The following is a 19,524-nucleotide window of genomic DNA, read 5'->3' on the forward strand; positions in this document are numbered from 1 at the left end:
CGGGTTTCGGCACCAAACAATGTTCTGACAATCTAACTAGTCGTGCAAAATAAATGGAGATCGACAACTGGATAAACGTTCAAACTTTTTTTTACTGAAGGAATTCTGTCTCGCAAGGCACAGGTAACGACACTGTCAACATCCGGTTTTCCTACAACTAACAGTAAGTGCAACTCGCTATGCATCATGGGAAATGTAGTTAGCAGGACTAACTCGATAAATGCTAAACAAATAAGTTAGAAATTAGGCAGTGATGCATATTAAATGCTCCTATGTAAATTATCTTCAAGTTAAATTAAATCAGTCTTCAATACTTATTAACAGTCCAGTTACATTATAAACTGAACAGTTAAGTTACAACAGTCTATATATGTTGGCCCTGCAATGGACTGGCGACCTGTCCAGGGTGTACCCGGCCTCTCGCTTGAAGGCACCTGGGATAGGCTCCAGCCCCCCCCCCCCCCGCAACCCTTAAAGTGGAAAAGAATGGATGGATGTGGTATGGCAGTTGTAGTCCTCCATATCCAGGTGCAGGAAGTATCAAAAGAAACAACGGATTTACTAAAATAATACTTTTACTTTGAAATTATCCAATATGTCTATGCAACATTGTTCAAGAGATAAGTAAAATCTCTGTCTGTGTGTGTGTTTGTGTGTATCAGGAGTGCGACAGGTGAAGCCTGGCATGAGATCATGCTATCATGTTTGAGTCATCGAGCCTGTGACGAACGATCGGGATCTCATGGGAAGGAGTGTGGCAGTGACTTTGCCTACTTCTATTTCGTCTCCTTTATCTTCCTCTGCTCCTTCCTGGTCAGTACAGTCACACCCAAATCTAACCGCCATAATATATCACTGCTCTTCATTCTTGCCAAGAAAGTTCTGTGTGTCAGACTTAACTAATGTTTAATTCATTCACAATAAACAATAGGTGGCACTGAAAGTGTTGAAGGATCCGTTGTCTCCAGCACATAAAGCATTATGTTGGATTCAGTTCAGCTAAAATTTCTTGTGTTTTGCAGGTATTCAAAGAAATAAAACAATTTTAATAACTGGGGGACCAGTTTTGGCTCATGTGCCGCATATTGCCAACCACTTTACTAGACCTTGAAGTCTTTGAATTAAGTTTCTGGTGGAGCTCAATATCAGCAGGAGAATGAGAAACTTTTTCACTAAAGAACATTATCTTCCAGTGGCCATTCTCCAAGCATGACACCAGGATGATTTGCTCTCTGCTGTTTAGGCCATGAAGTTCACATTAATGACTCTGCCCCCGATATGGGGCTGATGTGGTGCACACAAAATTGTGTGTTTTGGTGAAACTGATGTGAAGGCCATGGTCAGTAGCTTAAAATTGTACTATTTAATAACAATAATAATTTAATAACAATAATAATAATAATAGTAAAAGTAAAATATGTATATCATAAAACTCTGCTTTACTGAGTGAGATTCAGATTCAGATACTTCTAAATATTTCATTCAGAATTTTGAATGAATTTAAGTGCTAGTCCATGATGAGCACATTTGAGAGCAACCGTCAGGTGACCAAGAATGGGTTCAAAGCATGTGAACTTCAGGCTGCTGGATGAGAGAGACCTGACTTTAGAAACTTGTCAATTGTATGTCCAAGTGTATTTGGACAGTCTTGGTAATAGTTGAAGACATTAATATACTGATTCATGTTTCTTAGTGATGATATCAGGCATCAGAATCTGTTCCCTTCTCATAATTGTGATTTTTCTGTTGAGATTCAGGATGGTTGATTGGGATGATGACAAGAAATAATAAGGAGCGATGTATGAAGCGGCTGCACGGTGGTGCAGTGGTTAGCACTGTGGCCTCACAGCAAGAAGGTTCCAGGTTCAAGTCCCGGCTGGGGCACAGGATCCTTCTGTGTGGAGTTTGCATGTTCTCCCCGTGCCTGCTTGGGTTCTCTCTGGGTACTTTGGCTTCTTTCCACTGTCCAAAGACAGGCAATTGGGGACTAGGCTAATTGGATACTCTAAATTGACCGTAGGTATGAATGTGAGTGTGAATGGTTGTTCATCTCTTTGTATGTTGGCCCTATGATGGACTGGTGACCTGTCCAGGGTGTACCCCGCCTCTTGCCCGTAGCCGCTGGGATAGGCTCCAGCCCCCCCGTGACCCTTAATAGGAACAAGCGGAAGAAAATGGATGGATGGATTTGTGAAGCAGATGTAAACTCAGCCAAATTTCTGTCTTCCAGATGTTGAACCTGTTTGTGGCTGTCATCATGGACAACTTTGAGTACCTTACCAGGGACTCATCCATTCTGGGGCCTCATCACCTGGATGAGTTTATCCGGGTCTGGGCTGAATATGACCCAGCTGCATGGTATGTTCAAGCCAAACAGAGAAAAACATAAACAGTAAAGTGGAGGAATAGGCACCCAAACTTCCATCCTCTTATTCTCGAGCCTCCGTCCTCTATGCAGACAGAAGAAAGCCTCTTGTCTTTTTCACTTACCTTTTTGTTTTTTTAATAAGCCCACAGATGATCACTGTTTGAATTGAAGCTCTCCTGAACATTTATTTGTGTGCTTGTTCTTTCTCGCAGCGGACGGATTTCCTATAAGGATATGTACAATTTGTTGCGTGTTATCTCACCCCCCCTTGGCTTAGGGAAGAACTGCCCTAATAGGGTAGCATACAAGGTTTGCAACCACCAGACATTTCCATCACTAGGGTGCTTTGTGTACATCTATGCCCAGAGGTCTTTAATTGAATGGCTGTGCACCAATGAAATTGCCTTTATTCTAGCACCTGCCCATCCAGACAGACTGGCTTTGGTTGATGATGCCAGAGTGGAAACAAAGCTTTCAAAGCTGTGGCACCATCCCAACATGCCACATCATCCAGCCTGCCTGCTTTAACATGATTGTACTGTTCAGATCATATGCTACACATCATATCTCTACTAGATTTGTATTTTATGACTCAGATCAGATATTCAGATCAGAATCTGATCCAGAGCCCTATGAGGGTATGACTCCCATACACACGTCAAAGGAAAGCAAGGCACAACTGATCTCAGGCTTGCATTGAAACCTTTGTCTCTGTGTACCCTGGTTGAAGTGGAATGTCTGTGAGCATGCCCAGGCAGTCATCCTCATTACAGTGCTGTCATTTCTCTTACTTCTCATCAGCATCCTGTATGTTGGGTCCATTCATCCTTCTTCTCTTGTCTCCACTCACTTACTATATCATGTTTCCTCTCAGTGACCCTGAGCTCCACAGAGATGCATATCCAGGGCCAGACATGGTGGCCGAGGATGGCATCCACCTTAAATTCATTCTGGGAAATCTATTAACAACAGATTTCTGCCTTTTGTACTTTTCTTTTCCATTCTTCTTGTTTTGTTGATTTCTTCTCCTTTTTCCTCTCCTCCTTCTCTAACACCCCATCCTTCTCTATTTGCATTTTGTTTTCCTTTTTACTCCCTACCCTGTGAAGTGGCCGTATCAAGTACCTCGATATGTATCAGATGCTGCTCCACATGTCCCCACCCTTAGGTTTGGGAAAGAAATGTCCGCCAAGAGTCGCCTACAAGGTAGACCCAACTCTTTCTCAGCCGTCTTCCCTGTGCTCGACAATCTTGGCGTGAACTTAAGCCAATGTCTGTGTTCTTTCCTTGTTTCCTTGTCTCCTCACTTTGTTTTGCGAGTGTGCTCATTATTTTTGGTGTTAGAGCCTAGCCCATACTTCTTGTCTTTGCTATTTCTTTGAGCATAGCTGCTTGTGTGGGCTACTACCCATCATACCAACATACTGTAGAGCTCCGTCACTAAGAAGACTTCTTGATTCATCCAGATATATCGTATGTTTATCAAGGCTCCTGTATGTCACATTTTATTTTTGAATGGTATGTTGGGTGCTGTGTGTATGTGTGTGTGTGTATTTGTGTGTGTGCGTGTGTGTGTGCGTGTGTGTGTATCTATGGGAGAACTACCTATGATGTGATGTGTTCACTCTGTGCTTCTGCCTATGCTGTACATTCCCTCTCATTCTTTCTCATCTCAATCTTTTTCCCCATTTGTAGAAATATTTGTGTGTGTGTGTGTGTGTGTGTGAGAGAGCGAGACAGAGAGAGAGTGAGTGTGCGTGCATTTGTGTGCATGTGTATGTCTCTCAGCTCTTCATCCCTGTCTGAGATTGTCTGTCTTATGCTCTGCACTGCCATAGATTACACATGTAGGTGAATGCTTTTTGTATTCAGGGGAGCTCAACTCTTAGCAACTCTCAGCTTATAGCACTAACAGTCCTGCAACATCATAAGAAAGCATGTAATGGTTCCATTAGCCAGCTCCATATGAACCAAGTGTTTCTACTAAGGCTGCCCAAGCTTTGTGGAATGGACACCTTTCATTTGTAAGGGTTAGCATTCATGTTTGGCAACCGATGATTGCGAGGATGGCAGCCACAGAGTCGAGCTCCTGGGATTGTCGAGGCACCTTCATGGTTATGTATTCCACATCTTCTCTCACCTTTTCTCCGCCAATGTCAGTCTTACACCAGTGCACTTTGACTTGCATATTGTTGCCAGTAGCTGTGAATGTCAATGTTTAGTTTGTCTCTTCTGTACGTACTTGTCGAGAAGGCTTTTTGTGTGCTGAACTGAGTTTTAGTGACATTTTAAAAACATGATTATACATTCACATTATTAACCAAATTTAGTAACTCACCTCGTGCGTAAGGTTCTAGATGCACAAGAGTAAACCAATGCACAGCACACAGACTGATTTCTCTTGGTGTGTATTTTGATCAGGATTTCAGCTGTCAATCTGCCTTTTAACAACTCTTTTACCCTTTATCTGTTCGTTGTAGCGGCTGGTCAAAATGAACATGCCCATTGCTGATGACAACACTGTCCACTTCACCTCCACCCTGATGGCTTTGATCCGCACTGCCCTAGAAATCAAACTGGCCTCAGGTCAGTGAATTAACTCTGTTCTAAATCTTTAAAAGTTGCTTCCCGTAAAAAAAAAAGAAAGAAAAGGTTTTGCATATTATTTCCACGGTTTGATGTTAGAAATTCAGTGATGCATGTGCAGAGTTAGACACTGTGTAGTGGCTTGATAAGATGATGATGATGGCATATCTTTAGAATATTTAACACAGTTGTTACTCAGGGCACCACCCATTGTAATTTATTTTCGTCCATTGAGAAACGATCAGTCTCAGATTATAGTTTATCAATGAGTTCTTTGCGGATCAGTGGCTTGCATACAAATATATAAACGAGTTGAAACGCATTGGAATTTTAAGAGGATTCAGTACAATTAAGAAAAGATTTAAGACAGAGTAATAATTCCAGCAAAGCAGTTAAGGCACATATGGAGTATTAGACATGAAATAGCCTCTGCTTATCTGAGCTTCAAAGTGGACGGCAAAGGAAGCAGGTAAAAAGGTGTGCAGGGTGAACTATAGTGACCTACTGTACAAACAAACAGAGACTACTGAAGACCAAGCTCTCAGGAGTCAGTCGGAGTTTGGCAGTGAGAGAAGAGTCGAGGCCTGAATAGATTGCAGCACTGATCTTTGTGATTATTTGTATTATTACGACAGTGGGAAAACCAACGTAACCGGCTTACGTTCTCAGCTGGATTGCTCCCATCAATGTACTATATCTCTCCAACAAACTGGTGGGAGGACAACGTCCAAAGCCTCCGCTTAATTGACCGTGGCTCCCACTGAGATTCGGTTGATGGAAAAGGGAAGCGAGTTGATTCTCTACCGTCTGGTCTCAGGCTGCTGGCTGCCTCGACAAAGTGGCCTCCCTCAGGTGCACGGTGGCTTCTCTGCACTGGTCAGGATGGAGATTCAAGGCTCACGGGAGGTCAATTGTATAGCGACCGTGAGCCGTGATCAATGATGAGTTACCAAAAATAGGAAATCAAGAAGACTTTTCTACAGGAAAAGTTGTTGTGAGGAAAGACAAGAAGTTCTGTCTAAAGTTAAAGAACAAAGAAACAAAAATCTAAGTAGAATAGAAAAGGGGAGAGACGGAGCATCGCTCTACGCAACTGCGCAACTGCAATCCTAACACAAAGTTCTTTGAGCATTTTCACAGCAATGGTAATGCACTTCCTTACTCACTGAAGGCATGTGCTGGCAGCAGAGACAAGAGTCTGTACCTGGTGGAGAGTCAGTCACTCACTACACTGATGGAGTGTAATGAGATACTGGATAACAGATCCAAGATACCAACACCTGAGGCCGCTCGTCATCATCCACACATTACGTCTATTGCTCCACAGATCCCAGAATTTGATGAGAAAGCTCAAATCCTCCTGTTGCTAGGTCGAGAGATCTTGAGAGATCTCAAGGTGTGGAAATGAGTAAATGGGCCTCACAATGCCCCTTTTTGCCCTCAAGTTGGACCTAGGGTGGGTTCTAGTGGGCAATGCATGTTTGGGCTCTCATATGACAAGGATGCAATGCTTCAAAACCAGTGTGTTAGAGAATAGCAGGCCTTCAATCTTCACACCCTGCAAAAACCATATCCATCTAAAAGGGAAATGTTACACCTTGCTACTCCTCACCTTCACATACACTCCTCCCCCCTCACTGACTTCTCTATGGCTCAGCTCAGCAGACCTGTTCTCCCTCACCAATTTCCACACCTGGCTTCCATTCTACAATCAACTGCTGCCACTACAAAAGCCCAGTCTGCACTACACTCCACACCAAATTTTCACCTGTCACGTATATCCCTGGATATCCACGCTCAGCTGAATTGCAGGTTGGCTCAACCTGCAGGGCCACGACACTCACTAACCCCATCTCCTTTCCTAAAAGACTTTCAATAAATGCGCCTATGGGCTTCACCTGAACTTATGTGTCCTCATTGCTGTGCACTTGAGTAACACTCACCAGCCATAACAGTAAGCTCTGAAACTCTGTGTGTCTGTTCGTCCTCGTCGCACCTTCACATCTCAAGGCATATTTATTTCCGAGAGTTTCTGCTCAACATCCGCAGAACTCTATTCACGGACATAAATCCAGCCGACGCGGAAAAGCTACGTGACTGTGGTTTGCTCCGGAAGCCTGCTCAACCCCCGATCCCCACTCCTGCATCCAGCCCACAGTGGAGGCACCACATGCAAAACATGAGGAAGTAGAAGAGGGGCAAGCGCGGACTAGATTAGCCGCCAGCCCACACCGGCCAGCTATCCCTTGCATCACCCTGGCCAATGCACGTTTGCTGGACAATAAACTGTACTATATCCGTTTACTCCAGACATCTTCCAAGACTGTGAGTGAGTGCTGTGTCTTTGTCTTTGTGGAAACATGGCTCAATGATAGTGTCCCGGACCATGCTATTCAGCTAGCCCGGCTAACATGCTTCTGGGCAGACAGAGCGCTCGTCAAGGGGGGACTCTGTGTTTACAACACTGATGCCTGGTGCCGCGACGCTGCTGTGGTCTGTAAACACTGCTCAACACTGGGGGAGCTGATGATTATTCAGTGCCGGCCATGTACTGCTATTTTGCTGGTAGCTATATACATCCCCCCCCCCCCCAGCTCCACCAACAGGAGGGAGGCACTGAACGAACTCCACCAGCACATCAGTGAACAGCAAACAGCCCACCCTGATGCCTTCCTCATCCTGGCTGGGGACTTTAACCATGCTAACCCCAAGAGCGTGTTTCCACAACTCCATGGACATGTCAACTTTCCCACAAGAGGTACCAATATCCTGGACAATGTTTACACCACACATAAAGGAGCCTATAAAGCCCTCCCCCTCCCGCACCTTTGGGCCTCAGACCACACTACAGTTATGCTGACGCCTGCATACAGACCGCTGGTTAAGGTCACAAAACCAGCCAAGAAGAAGATCCATGTGTGGCCAGAGGGGTCATCAGAGGCGCTCCAGGACTGTTTTTCCACCACTGACTGGAGCATGTTCAGACAGGCAGCCACCTACAACAACACCATAGACCTCCAGGAGTACACGGAGACCGTCACTGTCTACATGAGGAAGTGCTTGGATGACGTCATGGTCTCCAGAACCATTTCCATTCGGGCCAATCAGAAACCATGGCTGACAGGGGAAGTCCACGGGCTCCTGAAGGCTCGAAACGCTGCCTTCAGAGCTGGGGACGAGGTGGGCCTAAGGACAGCCAGGGCCAACCTATCATGGGGCAACAGAAAGGCCAAGAGACAGTACTCCAGGAGGATTGCTGACCGCTTCAAGGACAGCAGAGACACCAGGAACCTTAAGCGTGGGATCCAGACCATTACGGACTACAAGCCCTCTCCGCAGACCAGTGACAACTCTCTCTCTCTGCTGAATCAGCTGAATGACTTCTTTGCTTGCTTTGAGGCAGACAACAACACTCCAGCACAGAAGATCCCTCTGCCTCCAAACGACCAGGTGCTGTTGCTATTTCCGGACAGCGTGAGGTGATCACTCAGAAGGACCAACGCTAGGAACGCCCCGGGTCCCGATGATATTCCTGGTCGTGTCCTGAGAGACTGTGCTGAGGAGCTCACAGATGTCTTCACGGACATCTTCCAACACCTCGCTGAGCCAAGACGTTGTTCCAACATGCCTCAAAGCCACCACTATCATCCCGGTCCCAAAGAAGCCGTCTCCCTCCTGCTACAATGACTACCGCCCGGTCGCACTCACTCCCATCATTATGAAGTGCTTCGAGCGGCTAGTCATGCACCACATCAAATCTACCCACCACCCCTACTGGACCCCTACCAATTTGCATATCGGTCCAGTCGCTTGACCGCTATCTCCACTGCCCTCCACTCAGCCCTCACTCACCTGGAGACCAAAGACTCACACGTCAGAATGCTGTTCATCGACTTCAGCTCAGCATTCAACACAATCATCCCCCAGCAGGTCATCCTCAAACTAGTCCAGCTGGGACTCAACACATCCCTGTGCAACTGGCTGCTGGACTTCCTGACGGGTAGACCACAGGCAGTTCGGGTCGGCAGCAACACCTCCAGCATCATCACGCTGAACACAGGGGCCCCCCAAGGATGTGTGCTGAGGCCCCCTCCTCTTCACTCTGCTGACCCATGACTGCACACCTACATCCAGCTCCAACCTCTTTATCAAGTTCGCGGACGACACGACTGTGGTGGGTCTCATCAACAACAACGATGAGACAATCTACAGGAGTGAGGTGAGCCCCCTTTGCCACGTGGTGTAAGGACAACAATCTCCACCTGAATGTGGAGAAGAAGAAGGAGATTGTTGTGGACTTAAGGAGAGAGCACGCCCAGCATTCTCCACGAACCATCAACGGTGCTGCAGTGGAGTGGGTGAGCAGCACAAAGTTCCTGAGTGTTCACACCTCCCAAGACCTGTCCTGGAACATCAACACCACATCTCTGGCCAAAAAAGCACACAGCATCTCTACTTTCTGCGGAAACTGAGAAGAGCAAGAGCCCATGTACTCTTTTTAAAGAGGCATCATCGAGAGCATCCTGACCAGCTGAATCATTGTGTGGTACGGCGCCTGCACCATTTCCTGCTGCAAGACCCTGCGGCGCACTGTGAAAGCAGCTGAGAAGATCATTGGTGTCTCTCTTCCCTCCATGTTGGACATTTACTACACCTGCCTCACCCACAAAGCCACCAGGATTGCAGGTGACCCCACCCACCCATCTCACAGTCTCTTCAGCCTGCTGCTGTCGGGGAGGAGACTGCAGAGTCTGCGGGCCTAAACCAGCAGGCTCAAAGACAGTTTTTTCCACCAGGCAGTCAGGATGCTCAACTCCCTTCCTGTTCTGCCCCCACTCCCTCCCCCTGGCCCCCACCACTGACTCTGGGCCACAGACTCTGCCCACGCACACACCAATCTCAGGACTGCACAATTCACTTTACCCATGCTCATTTGCACTATTGCATCATTACCTCAGGACTATTTATACTTTATACTGTCTATACTGTTTATACTACCTCAGGACTGTTTATACTGTTTATATTGTTAATTCTTAGTATTTAAGGTAGTCATTTCTTAGTATTTAACGTTGTCTTTTATTTAGTTTAGTTATTGTAGTTTTATTTATTCATTACCTTGCTCCACCATGGGTCCGAGAGGACTGAAATTTCATGTATGCTGTATGTCGAGCATGTATAGCATATTTGATAATAAAGTTGACTTGACTTGACTTGACTTGACTCTGGCCATCGGACCCAGCCAGCATGTCAGAGTAGAAGACTCCGCCTCTCAACCCACTTCAGGCCCTGGTCTGCTATCTGAGACCACTACTGTCATTTCAATTATGACAGAGGAGCTCTGAGAGGTTTCGAGTCTTCAGCAGTCCCAGGCCACTCAACAGGAGGTAAGTCTGACTCAAGTGCTGCCTATGCAGTTGGGCCAACAGTCAAATCGCCCTCTTAGTCCAGAATCTCACTGACCATGTCGCTGCTCTCAGCGCACAAATCTCTCTGCCTTCAGGTACTCCGGTGTCCCTTCCTGTCCAGCCCGCACCTGTGTCCAATGCAGCACTTGAGTCAGACTTACCTACAGCTCGGAAGCCACATCTTGTTCACCGGGAGCATAAGCGAGAGAGGGTTTCACCAAGGCCACGCTGCAACCAGGCCACCTGCCCCACCTCCAGCTTGTTCAAGCCTTTCCTTCTCCCTCATCATCCCCTGGTGAAGAGGAGCCTATGCAGTTGGGCCGGGCTCACTTAACCCCTGCAGAGCTTGAGCATCGACTGTTACAGGGGCACTGCATGTACTGTGCTAGCTCAGCACACTTAGTTGACTCTTCCCCAATCCTGCATTCCAGAGCCTCCCCAGCTCGGCAGCCAAAAGATAGGTCTCACCTGCCTGGAGGTACCGAGTGAGTCACCTATTCAACCCCTAGTCCCACTCCAGCTGGGCTAGGTTCATCGTCACCCTCACCTGGCAGGGGCAGATCCTCACCACTCTGGCACTGATCAACTCTGGAGCTGGTGAGAACTTTATTGACTGCTTTCAAGACCCCCGTGGAAACTATGAATACTTGGTCATGCCCTTCGGTCTCACCTTAGTCTTCCAGTCTCTCATGAATGATTTGCTCAGGGACATGCTAGGGGTATTCGTGGTCCTCTACCTTGGCGCCATCCTGATGTTCTCCTGGGACCTTGAGGAGCATATACAGCATGTCCGTATGGTCATCCAATGCCTCTTGGAGAATCGCCTTTTCATTAAGGCTGAGAAGTGCGTTTTTCATTCGTCCTCTGTGGTGTTCCTAGGAGTCATTGTGGAGGATAGCTGCATTCGTCCTGACCCCTGCAAGATCATGAACATCGAAGTGGAGGTCAAATAGGCCTAACATGCTGAACCTGGACCAGGCAATGGTCCACTGCACCGACTCTTCGTTCCCCAGTTGGTGTGGAACCCAAGTGCTTCTGTGGGGCCATACCAGCCAACTTGCTTGCCATCCTGGGTTCCAACGAACCCTCTCCTTCCTGAGCCAGAGGTTTTGGTGGTCATCCATGAGGGCTGACGTCTGGGAGTTTGTCGCTGCCTGTCGCTGGTCCTATACGTCCTCTCTCGGTGCCCAGTCGCCCATGGTCTCACGTTGCCTTGGACTTTGTCTCTGGGTTTCCTCCTTCTCATGGAAACACTGTCATTCTCACTGTGGTGGACAGATTTTCCAAGGCGGTCCACCTGGTAGTGCTACCGAAGTTTCCATCTTTGGCAGAGATGGCCAAACTTCTCACCCAGCATGTCTTCCGGCTCCATGGGCTTCCCAGCGACATCGTTTCAGTCCGGGGGCCCCAATTCACATCTAAGGTTTGGTGAGCCTTCTGTAAGGAGATCAGCAACACAATTAGCCTCTCCTCAGGATATCACCCACAGACCAATGGCCAGGCTGAACAGACCAATCAGAGTTTGGAGTCTGCCCTCCACTGCGTCTCTGCTCTCCATCCCACCTCCTGGAGCAAGGATCTACCCTGGGTGGAATATTCCATCATCACCCTGACCTGCTCTGCTACAGGCAAGTCTCCATTTGAGGCGTCGCTGGGTTATCAACTCCCACTCTTCTTTCTCCAGGAGTCCAAGGCCTCTGTCCCCTCTGTCCAGGCTATCTTCCAGTGATGTCGGCGGGTCTGGAAGAGGTCCATGCCATCTTGTTATGCTCCAGTGAGCACTCCTGCCGTGGGGCCAACCATCACCACACTCCAGCACCGGTGTACCAGGTTGGGCAATAGGTCTACCTCTCCTCTGCCGATCTGCTGCTCCAGGTATCCTCCAAGAAGCTGGGTCCGTGATATATTGGTCCCTTCGAGATTGACCACTTCCTGAGTCCAGTGGCGGTACGTCTCAGGCTTCCTGCCTCCATGCAGCATATGCATCCCGTGTTTCATGTAACCAAGGTCAAGCCTGTCTCCTCAAGCCCTCTCATGCCTCCCGCCCCAGCCCCTCTGCCTCCCCAGATGGTCGACATTCATCCCCAGTGGACAGTTAGGTGGCTGCTGAGGATGCGGTGCTGGGATCATGGGTTTCAGTACCTGGCAGACTGGGAGGTTTATGGTTCAGAGGAATGCAGTTGGATCTCAAGGAAGCTCATCATGGATCCCTCTCTCTTGCAGGACTTCTACCAGGCTAACCCCGACACCCCCAAATGGTTGTCAGAAGGCACCCCTCGGGGGGGGGGGGGGTTCCTGTTACAGCTTGCTCCTCCTCACTGACTACTACTCCATTGCTCAGCTCAGCACACATGTTCTCCCTCACCACTTTCCACACCTGGCTTCCATTCTACAATCAACTGCTGCCACTACAAAAGCCCCGTTTGCACTTCACTCCATGCCAGAGCTGCTTCAACTGTCAACACATATGTCTCTGGATAGCCAAGCTCAGGTGAGCCAACCTGCGGAGCCACCAACACTCACCAACCTGCCCTAAAAGGCTTTCAATAAATACGCCCATGGGCTTCACCTGAAATTCATCATCAACTTCAGTGTCAGAGATGACAAACATGGGATCCGTCATACTTCCAAATTGGACTCAACAGTCAGAACAGATGCAGATCAACTCTGAGACAGTGTTTTAACAAACAGGAAACAACAACAATAAACTTGTTCTCTTTATAGAGGGTGAGATCTTCTTGGACACAATGGAAAGGGAAATCAGCCAACGGCTGGGTCGCTCCATTTCCTTTTAAAAACCTGGGACCTCCTCTCCCCGATAACAGAGAGCAGGTGCTCAATTGCCTTTTCTCCCTGCAATACACCTCGCAAAAGAAGCCAGAATTGAAACAGCAGTTCATCACCTTCATTCAGAAGATACTTGACAATGACCAGGCTGAGCTAGCACCACCTTTGGCTGATGGTCAAGAATGCTGGTATCTACCATCCTTGAGTGTACCATCCAAGGAAGGCTGACCAAATTAGAGTTGTTTATGACTCTGTTGCACAGTATTAGTGTATTTCATTCAACAGTGTCCTCTTAACAGGTCGTGATTTGCCATCCTGGATGTCTTGATCTGATTCAGAAAGAATCCAGTCGCAATAAAGGCAGATATCCAGCAAATGTTTTAGTGTTTCACAGTGAGGGAGGACCACAGGGACTATCTGAGGTTCTTATGGTTCCGTGGCAATGACTTGGACAAGAAAATCATGGTATACAGAATGAAGGTCCACGTATCTGGAAATAGTCCCACCCTGTGGTGGCCATCCAAATGGGCAGCAAGAAAAGGTGAACCCGAACACGGATCTGACACCAGCAAGTTCAAAGAACGTGACTTCTACGTGGACGATGGGCTTAAATCATTTCCTGCTTGAGAGGACGAAATCCATCCAATGCAGAGAACCCAGGCTTCACTAGCAGAGTCAAACAACAGTATACAGTTCAAAATCTCTCTCAATGGCAAAACGCACTGAACTGTGTCTCGTTTCTAATGCCTCGACCAAAGCCATCAGTGCAGTCGCGTATCTCACAACGATCTATGAGGATGGAAAATGTGATGTTAGCCTCATTCTAGGAAAGGCAAAGCTGACACCTCAGAATGAACCCACAATTCCCAGACTTGAATTGTGTGCAGCTTTATAGGCTGTAGACACGTCAGATTTCATTTTACATGAGATTGATGTCAAGCCAGATGAGGTGCACTTATACTGTGACAGCAGAGTTGTATTGGGTAACATATAAAATGAGAGCAAGCACTTTTATGTATATGTACACAACAGGATCCTGAGAATCAGACAATTGATGAAGCCTGAGCAATGGTTCTACGTGCTATCTGAGTTCAACACAGTGACAACACTTTAATATTTGTTCCTGCTCCTCAACTTCAGAAAAGCTGGCTTACAGGGCCAGATTTCCTCTACAAATCATCCCCGTGTCACCCTGCAACATAAGCTCCTTTCCAGCTGGTAAGTCCAGAGATAGACACTGAGATGATTCGCCCTCAGCTGCAAGTTACCACATCTGCCACCAGTGTGAGAAATAGACAACTTGGTTCAGAACGCTTTGACCATTTCTCCACCTGGGACAGTTTGCTGCATGGAATCACTTTCACTTATCCTTGTGGTCTGCTCATTCAAGTTTCCTCCTGCCGATCATTCAAACAAATGTGCTGGTTGGCACCGGTGTGAGCAACCGCATCCTCAAGATGAACTCGTTCAAGCAAAGAATGTACTTATCCTCTCTGTTCAAAGGTCAGTTTTCTCTGAGGAACACGACACTTTCATGGAGGATAGAAATATTCCCAAGAAGTTCTTTGGCTATGTTGAACCCCGTTCTAGATGAAAATGGATTAATAAGAGTCAGTGATCTCTGGCGCATGCATAATTGAACAGTGAGGAATCTCATCTGGCCACCACCAGATCTCCACCTTAGAGATAAGTCACTATCACAACCGAGTCCAGCACCAAGGCCGCCTATTCACTGAGGGAGGTGTACGCACTGCACGATTCTGGGTGGCTGGTGGTAAGTCTTGTGTCAGCAGTGTTCTTCACAAATGTCTGGTAATCAGGAAGCTCTGTGGGAAACACAAAACCAAATGAAGGCCGACTTGCCCGAGGACCAATTGAGTACATCTCCTCCATTCTCATATCTTATGTTGTTCTCGATGTGTTTGGTCCTTTTTACAGTTTCAGCATGCAGAACTAGAGGAGGGCATGCCAATAGCAAGTGTTGGGCTGTGCTTTCTCTTGTATGAGCACCAGAGCGGTCCGTATTTAAGTTATTGAGAGGATGGATACTTGAAGCGGCATTAATGCTCTTCAAAGGTTCTTTGCCATTTGAGGACCTGCAAGGCAGCTGTGCTCTGACTGTTGAACAAATTTTGTAGGACAAAATAAGGAACTGGGGAAAATGGCAAGGGACCACACAATTCAATTTTATAACTTTATAAAATGTGCACTGTAGTCACTGAGATACAACATGTTTGAAGTTTTTATTAGTTAGATTATAACGTGCTCTCAGAAATTGTTATAAGTAAAGTGCAAGTGCATTATTATAATTTAAATTGATTTATTCTGGTATTGCCCAGTACTGGAGAGCTTTTGGAGTGACATATTTAGTTGGTTATCTAAGCAATATTAAATAAAAATTCAACCAGAGTGTAACCTGCCTATTTTTGGTTCCTCTGTAAATACATCGGCCCTCCCGTCCCACTGTAAGCAGGCTCTCAAAACAGATATGGTAGCAGCCAAAAAAAATTTTTTTTTACTTAACTGGAAGACTCCATCAGGGCTGCACGGTGGTGCAGTGGTTAACACTGTGTCCTCAGAGCAAGAAGGTTCTGGGTTTGAGTCCCGGCTCGGGTGCGGGATCTTTCTGTGTGGAGTTTGTATGTTGTCCCCGTGCCTGCGTGGGTTCTCTCTGGGTACTCCGGCTTCCTTTGACCGTCCAAAGACATGCAATTGGGGACTAGGCTGATTGGATTCTCTAAATTGACCATGAGTGTGAATGGTTGTTCGTCTGTGTATGTTGGCCCTGCGATGGACTGGCGACCTGTCCAGGGTGTACCCTGCCTCTCGCCCGTAGATACTGGGATAGGCTCCAGCCCCCCCGCCACCCTTACTAGTAAGGACTAAGCGGAAGATGATGATGGATGGATGGATGGAAGTCTCCATCATTCCCTTGCTTTAAGAAATGTTTTTTTTGTTTCCAGGATGGAACAGATTTGTTTTAGCAGAGGGCATGTTTTTATGAGAAAACATGGAAGCCATTTTTGGCCTTACTTGATGAGACCCAAATGACCAATGTATGAGTCAGGCTTATTTGTGGAAATTGGAATTTTTTTAATTTACTTTTTCCTGTATTTTTTTTTGTACTGACCAAGGTTAGGGTCATGTTGCATATCTTTGTTGTGTATTTTCTTCGGGTTTTTGTGGGAAAATGTTCCATCCATTCATCTGTCCATTTTTTTTCTGCTAATTCCTGTTAAGGGTTGCGGGGAGGGGGGCTGGAGCCTATCCCAGCGGCTATGGGCAAAAGGCGGGGTACACCCTGGACAGGTTGCCAGTCCATCGCAGGGCCAACAAATAAAGACAAACAACCATTCACAGTTATACCTACGGTCCATTTAGAGTATCCAATTAGCCTGGTCCCCAATTGCATGTCTTTGGACAGTGGGAAGAAGCTGGAGTGAACCCACGTAGGCACAGGGAGAACATGCAAACTCTACACAGAAAGATCCTGTGCCTGAGCCGGGACTTGAACCTGGAACCTTCTTGCTGTGAGGCAACAGTGCTAACCACTGCACCACCGTACCGCCATGAGAAAATTTTAAAAAGTGAAAATAAAATGTTCAAAATTGATTTATTCTGGAAAATTCATACCTTTTTGGTTTATTTAAAATTCCTGTAGCAATAAGCCATTCCATCTTAGTGTACGAGCCCTAGCATGATTAAGTTGTTAATGTACTGTATTTTTCTTCAGTTTCACTCTGGTGTTTTTTACTGCATCTTCAGCATCTAAGACGAGTCCTGACTCCTGCACTTATTAAACAGAGTTTGGCTTGCAGTTAAATCATGTTTCCACATGAGAGCAGTGTAGTAAACTTTTTTTACTGTCTGATAAATGTCTCTCCAGTAAGTATACTTTCATTTTGGTAACAACCAGTTCCTCTTTTGCTGTAATGCCTGTGAAAAACCATCTTAATTACAATATACAATCGCACAGTACCACTTGTGTCTTGAACTTGCTAACTGAAGTGGGAAACACTCAGTCCTCTACATTCTTCTTAAGTTGTTGTCGTGGCAGAAAAAGTAGGATGAGAGTAATCAGAGGACTGAGTCTCAGGTGCCGGATGGGGGATCTCTTTATTCTTAGCGACGAACCCTACTAGCAACGCAGACAGAGATGTCTTCCCACCAATACAGAATATGACATGAATTTTTATACTGTATTCAGGCTGTGTGTGTGTAAGTGTTCGTGTCACGTGATGGCGTTTACACTATCTTCAAGGACCACAAAGGAATGGGACATTCCCCGATTACACTTATCTTGGACCTTGTCTGTCTGTACGTGAGCGTCTCTGTATCATGTGTATGTGTGGTGTACTTTGCTTGCTTTCCCAGATGACTCCTGTCTTTGTTATGCAGGCTGACATGTTTAGTGTCTGCAACGGTCATAGCGATGAGACTTAACTCTCATTTTCTTACATTGCTTCTTCCTATCATCAGTGATAACTGATAACTGTACAGCTTTGATAGTGGATCCCAGATCAGGTTTTTTTTGTAAAATCCTTCCATATATGAGACCAGGGCCACCTTAAGCTAATGGTAGGCCTTGGGGCTCAGAGGTTTTGTAGGATCTGTCCCAAACCCCATAATTTATGAAGTCTCATTAAAAAAAAATGTAATAGCTTGGTAATCTACATTACAAAAAGTAATGGTCTCTTTCAGGACATACAAAAGTAAGTGTTCTTTCTTTCAGAGGGAAAACTAATATAATTTCATGAACACACCATCAATGCTCATCAACATCAATGAGCCCACTTGAGCATGAACACAAAAGACTCTTTTTATAACATCAACCTATGGTACTAAGGGCCCCGCCTCTGCTTCATCTGCTGTCTCTGAGGGGTTAGAAAGTGAGCGTCCTGCTGTGGGCTTGCTATCATCCGATGATTTAAAGTTGGCTGTGGGATGTTCTGAAGTAACTCATTTCCCCAATTTTGCTTTTCTAGAGTTAAATTTCTTTTGTGGGCACAGCTGTCAAGTTTCTTTTTTCATGTCATTTTACAACTCATTCAAGCCAAGGGTGAAAGCTTGACACGGGGGGGTTAGCAAAGGGTTAATTTCGATTAATCAGCAGCCTCAATCGTGGTATAAAGTGATTGACAGGATGTTGTGTATGTGGCCTGTTTACACAACTATATGATAAAAAAAGACACTGGAGAGATGAACTAAGTTAAATGGCTCTTTACTTGTAGAATCCAGAATGTAACAGATCTATATGCAGATCAATGTGCGCCTAATAGCGCAGGTAATGCATTTCTAAAACATAAAATAGTCCCTACTTATAATATACACTATACAGTACACAGGACAACTGTCAAGTTAGACAACAATGTGACTTTTTCAGCTCTTTGTGTCCCCAAAATGAAGGCCCCCTAAACTCGGTGGGCTCCTGGGTCTAGCTAAGCCTATGCATTAAGGCAGCCTTGAATGAGGCTAGTGTCTTAACCAAGGCTTCTTTTACACCTTATTCTTGAAAGGACTTCTGATTTTAAAATAGATAAACATATGGCAGGAAGAAAAAAATGCCTGAAACTGCAGAAGGAGGTTTAGATAACAAGTAATTTATCAGATTTTATCCTACCAAATGTTTTCAGTGATGTTTTGAAAATCAAAACACTTTTCACTGGTCCCAAAATGACACAAGTGATCATGTGCCAGGTGGCAGTTTTTACTGTCATTGTAAATAAATGAAAATGAAAGTCATCCTCTGCATTTAACCCTTTGTCTAGAGAGCAGTGAGCAGCCAAGTGCAGAATACAAGTGTCTCTTGTTCTATTTTTTATTTAAGGCATGGTAGCCCAGCGCTTATCTGATGTTGAGTTAAAGAAGGAGTTGTCAACAGTATGGCCCAACCTCTCTCAGAAGACCGTGGACCTGTTAGTGACGCCTCATAAACGTAAGTGTGTCCTACTCTATTCTCACACTAGTTCCTCAGAGTTAAGGACGCTTTTTCAGCAGTTCCGATAGAAACAAAGATGTACTTACTATAGTGCAAAGCCACAGGTTATACTAGCATCTCCAATATGAACCAAGTAAAAATCAAAGTTTCCATGTTTCCCTCCTCCTCTCTTCTCCTCCTCAGCCAATGAGCTGACAGTAGGGAAGGTATATGCAGCACTGATGATCTTTGACTATTATAAGCAGAATCGAGCCAGAGGGTTGCTGCTGCAGCAGCAACAGAATGCATCAGGTTCCCAGGTAACACATGTACATGCATGTGCATGCACACGCATACACACACTCACAAAATGGATGCCTAATTGCAGTTATTGCCTGTATGCGTGAACCCATATATATTTTCGCGTGAACACACTCTGATACACTCTTGAATGCACACAG

At 46.0% G+C, this 19,524-nt stretch overlaps 1 protein-coding gene across 1 annotated transcript in view; it reads left to right on the forward strand.

Moving 5' to 3' along the window:
• cacna1ba (calcium channel, voltage-dependent, N type, alpha 1B subunit, a) overlaps nt 1–19,524 on the forward strand; it is a 268,054-nt gene that overhangs the window by 215,637 nt on the left and 32,893 nt on the right. The window contains exons 35-40 of the mRNA XM_086205228.1: nt 663–813; nt 2,231–2,358; nt 3,478–3,574; nt 4,849–4,954; nt 18,974–19,081; nt 19,268–19,383. Of these exons, the coding sequence (XP_086061354.1) occupies nt 663–813; nt 2,231–2,358; nt 3,478–3,574; nt 4,849–4,954; nt 18,974–19,081; nt 19,268–19,383 (706 nt within the window). The remainder of the gene's footprint in view (nt 1–662; nt 814–2,230; nt 2,359–3,477; nt 3,575–4,848; nt 4,955–18,973; nt 19,082–19,267; nt 19,384–19,524) is intronic.

This window comes from Aulostomus chinensis, chromosome 6, assembly GCF_037954235.1.
Source record: "Aulostomus chinensis isolate RoL2024-O1b breed Wild chromosome 6, RoL_Achi_v1.0, whole genome shotgun sequence".
Lineage (NCBI taxonomy): Eukaryota > Metazoa > Chordata > Actinopteri > Syngnathiformes > Aulostomidae > Aulostomus > Aulostomus chinensis.